Source organism: Coregonus lavaretus (genome assembly GCF_964263955.1).
Source record: "Coregonus lavaretus genome assembly, contig: HAP1_SCAFFOLD_5324, whole genome shotgun sequence".
Lineage (NCBI taxonomy): Eukaryota > Metazoa > Chordata > Actinopteri > Salmoniformes > Salmonidae > Coregonus > Coregonus lavaretus.
The window spans coordinates 1-4330 of record NW_028159917.1 but is presented as its reverse complement, the minus strand read 5'-3'; the positions used below and the strand labels follow the sequence as shown (position 1 = coordinate 4330).

The 4330-nt window shown below is 47.9% G+C and overlaps 1 protein-coding gene across 1 annotated transcript; it reads left to right on the top strand.

Moving 5' to 3' along the window:
- Nucleotides 1-1687: 1687 nt before the first annotated feature.
- On the top strand, nucleotides 1688-4324 carry LOC311122340 (antihemorrhagic factor cHLP-B-like). The gene is made up of 3 exons (XM_084196715.1): nucleotides 1688-2053; nucleotides 3896-4006; nucleotides 4195-4324. The coding sequence occupies exons 1-3, from the start codon at nucleotides 1844-1846 to the stop codon at nucleotides 4285-4287; spliced, it is 414 nt and encodes a 137-aa protein (XP_084052841.1). The 5' UTR covers nucleotides 1688-1843; the 3' UTR covers nucleotides 4288-4324.
- Nucleotides 4325-4330: the final 6 nt, after the last annotated feature.

Sequence of the window (4330 nt, the reverse complement as noted above, 5' to 3'; positions counted from 1 at the left end):
TAGTGTAGGATTTAAGGTGTGCTCAGAAGTTCAGTCGGTGCGAGGTATTGTTCCATTGTGACTTGCTAAGCGCTTTGTTCCGAGAGAGAGAGAGAGAGAGTTTGTTGTTTTTGATTACCCGTGTATCCGACCTGTGCCTTGTTGTTTGACTCCCCGTATTGCTTAATCCTCTGCTTGTCTACCCCAGTGATTACCGTTCTCTGATCCTGTGCCTGTGCCCTCGACTACGACTAAGCCCGCTCCCTTGGTACCTCTGCCTGTCTATGCCTGGCCCGGTTTTGACTACAGCCCGCCCGACCACGATTAAGCTATTCCCTTGTCTGTCCTCTAATAAAGCATCGCTATTCTGCGATTGGATCTTACCACTCTGTCCGAGTATTCATTACACTTTATTTCATACAAACGCTTTTGATGACGCCCAAATGGTACCCTATGCCCTTTATAGTGCACTACGTTCGACCAGAGCCCTATAGAAGACAATCAGAGAAAAGCTTCTGTTTCTTTTATGTAGAGAATGTAACTCAGGTGAGGATATCTAGTCTCTGAGGATGATAAGAAATACCAGCAGGAGAAGACTGAAGAAGACTGAAGAAGACTGAAGTCCTGCAGGTCTCTAGATACGACATCATCTTACCACATAACCTTATACGTGGGAGGAAAAGTGTCTCAATATTCAAAAGTAAATTTACACACACACACACACACACACACACACACACACACACACACACACACACACACACACACACACACACACACACACACACACACACACACCAGAGGGGCACATTTTAACATTCTCTGTTGCACTCTATTGATTCCTGGAAGATGTGTTCTGTCAGTCAGTGACACTCTGGACACAGTCCTCTGTGTCCCACAAAAGGTTAAAGATTAAAGATCAAAGTACAGCTCAGCAAATAACTACTGGACAGGCAGCAGAGAGATTCGTTTATCACTGTGGTGATTGGAGGATTGAGATGATCCAATGATTTCAGACGCCCCCTGTGGACCCACATGTCCCTTTCTCTCAAGTTAATAATTGATGTCCCCTGGATGAACTCTCTCTGATAATCACAACATCAGTCAGAGACACAAATATACTGTATGTATTGTATGACATTAATTCTTACAGCAGGATTGTCACGATCGTTATAGGAAGCGGACCAAGGCGCAGCGTGATAGGCGTACATCTTTTAATGAGTACTTTACACCAAACAACAAAACGATACGTGAAGTCTAAAGGTTCACCAACACAAACCTATACAGAACAAGATCCCACAAATAACTAGTGCCAACAGGCTGCCTAAGTATGGTTCCCAATCAGAGACAACGAGAATCAGCTGCCTCTGATTGGGAACCACCCTGGCCAACATAGAAAACACGAACTAGAACACAACATAGAAAATCACACATAGAAAATCCACACCCTGGCTCAACATATAAGAGTCCCCAGAGCCAGGGCGTGACAAGGATAGATGGCTCACCCTCTATTCGGTCACTACAAAGCTCACACAAAAGCCTACAGTGCAAAGTTCACATTGCTGACATACAATTTTCTAATATACAACCATCTTTAAACCCTTAAAAACCATATTAGAAGTTTATATTGACGAAGTGAAATATGAGACAAAACATATTCCCAGCTTTTGAATGATCCATTTCGCAACACTTTCAATGACACAAAGCTGCTCTCCTCTGTTTACTTTGCATTGACTTTGGCAGCAGGAAGCAGTCTCAGCTACACTCTAGTTATCTCCCTCCTGTTACGGTTAACCATACAAACATTCGTTTGTATAAATAAGTGCCTCAGACTGCCGTGCGCCTTTATTCAACTTGTGCTACTATGAGGGGACTGGTTGTTCTGTCCGTCCTGGCAGTGTGGGCACTGCCCTGTGCCAGTGTGCCAACGCGAGACACCAGTGGACGCCACTGGACCTGCGATGAGAACGAAAAAGAGCCAGGGGCGAGTTTGGCCATGCTCAGCATCAACAACAAACATTTCCATGGATACAAGTTCCAGCTCAGTAACATAACCTCCAGCACAGCGGAGAAGGTAGGTGCAGGAGGGGAGGGGGCTGCAAAGGGGTCAGGGGTCAGGGATTGATAGGGGGGGCTGTAAAGGGGTGTAGGGGTCAGGGATTGATAGGGGGGCTGTAAAGGGGTGTAGGGGTCAGGGATTGATAGGGGGGTGTTTGTTGGGATTGTGGACACTTTAGACTGGGCTGCATCTCAGTCCTCTCAGGGGTTTAATTACTTGTTGCCATCCTTTTTCTGCACTGTGTATCAGACACACTTCATACCACTGGGACGCCGTCATTGGTATGGGGGCATTTTGGAATGAGAGAAAGGTAGAGAACTACTGGAGGTCTTTCTTATCTGTCTTCTCTCTGGACTTGTTGATCTTGATGAAAGTGTGTGAAGAGATGATGAATGAGCTCTTTTTGTCACTAATTTAATGTAAGATGAAAAGACCCTTCTCTCTCTACTTTCTTCTCTAATTCTTATTTCAGTGTTTTCTCTCCTTCCTGGATCCATGGTAACAAGGGAAAGGAGGAAACAGTATAGTCAAAGTATTTTCACTGTGTAACTCCTTCTCTCCTCTCCTTCTCTCCTTCTCTCCTCTCCTTCTCTCCTTCTCTCCTCTCCTCTCTCCTCTTCTCCTTCTCTCCTTCTCTCCTCTCTCCTTCTCTCCTTCTCTCCTCTCTCCTTCTCTCCTCTCTCCTCTCCTCTCTCCTCTCTCCTCTCTCCTTCTCTCCTCTCCTCTCTCCTTCTCTCCTTCTCTCCTCTCTCCTCTCTCCTTCTCTCCTTCTCTCCTCTCCTTCTCTCCTCTCCTTCTCTTCTCTCTCCTCTCTCCTTCTCTCCTCTCTCCTCTCTCCTCTCTCCTCTCTCCTTCTCTCCTCTCCTCTCTCCTTCTCTCCTTCTCTCCTCTCTCCTCTCTCTCTCTCCTTCTCTCCTCTCCTCTCTCCTTCTCTCCTTCTCTCTCCTTCTCTCCTTCTCTCCTCTCTCCTTCTCTCCTCTCTCCTCTCTCCTTCTCTCCTCTCTCCTCTCCTCTCTCCTCTCCTCTCCTCTCTCCTCTCTCCTCTCTCCTTCTCTCCTCTCCTCTCTCCTTCTCTCCTCTCTCCTTCTCTCCTCTCTCCTCTCTCCTTCTCTCCTCTCCTCTCTCCTTCTCTCCTTCTCTCCTCTCTCCTTCTCTCCTCTCTCCTTCTCTCCTCTCTCCTCTCTCCTTCTCTCCTCTCCTTCTCTCCTCTCTCCTCTCTCCTTCTCTCCTCTCCTCTCTCCTTCTCTCCTCTCTCCTTCTCTCCTCTCCTTCTCTCCTCTCTCCTCTCTCCTCTCTCCTTCTCTCCTCTCTCCTTCTCTCCTCTCTCCTCTCTCCTTCTCTCCTTCTCTTCTCTCCTCTCTCCTTCTCTCCTCTCTCCTTCTCTCCTCTCTCCTCTCTCCTCTCTCCTCTCTCCTCTCTCCTCTCTCCTTCTCTCCTCTCCTTCTCTCTCTCCTTCTCTCCTTCTCTCCTCTCTCCTCTCTCCTTCTCTCCTCTCTCCTTCTCTCCTCTCTCCTTCTCTCCTTCTCTCCTCTCCTTCTCTCCTCTCCTTCTCTCCTTCTCTCCTTCCCTCCTTCCCTCCTTCTCTCCTCTCCTCTCTCCTTCTCTCCTCTCCTCTCTCCTCTCTCCTCTCTCTCCTTCTCTCCTCTCTCCTCTCTCCTTCTCTCCTCTCTCCTCCGCCTCTCTCCTCTCTCCTCTGCCTCTCTCCTCTCTCCTCTCTCCTCGGCCTCTCTCCTCTCTCCTCTCTCCTTGGCCTCTCTCCGCTCTCCTCTCTCTTCTCTCCTCTCTCCTCTCTCCTCTCTCCTCTCTCCTCTCTCTTCTCTCTTCTCTCTTCTCTCCTCTCTCCTCTCTCTAATGCAGGGTGAATCTGACTGTAAATTGCACCTGGAACTGGACCTCCAGGAAACCATCTGTCACGTCGTCAACCCAAAATCTTTTAAAGAGTGTGACATCCGCCCACATCATGAAACGGTAAGCCATTACACAACAATGCCCAACCAGAGGTTCAATAGTCACAGTGATACATGCCAGTCCTGTTGAGAGAGGCACCTGTACAAACAGATGACTAAGCAGAAATGTTGCTCCTGTAAGTCGCTCTGGATAAGAGCGTCTGCTAAATGACTAAACATTTAAATGTATGCCATGTCTCCCTCATGCAGCAAGTGAATGCCCACTGCAATGTGACCCTGAGCATCACAGAAGGCATTGCAGAGGTCTCTAAACACTCCTGCGACATTGAACCAGGTATCTAATGTTACCTTAGCCTACTACAGCGCACGCCACCAAAAACACAGT

Coding starts and splice junctions, on each gene's coding strand:
- LOC311122340 (XM_084196715.1), top strand. CDS start 1,844: ATGAGGGGACTGGTTGTTCTGTCCGTCCTGGCAGTGTGGGCACTGCCC. Junction 2,054..3,895: donor CCTCCAGCACAGCGGAGAAG/GTAGGTGCAGGA, acceptor TCTCTAATGCAG/GGTGAATCTGACTGTAAATT. Junction 4,007..4,194: donor TCCGCCCACATCATGAAACG/GTAAGCCATTAC, acceptor TCCCTCATGCAG/CAAGTGAATGCCCACTGCAA.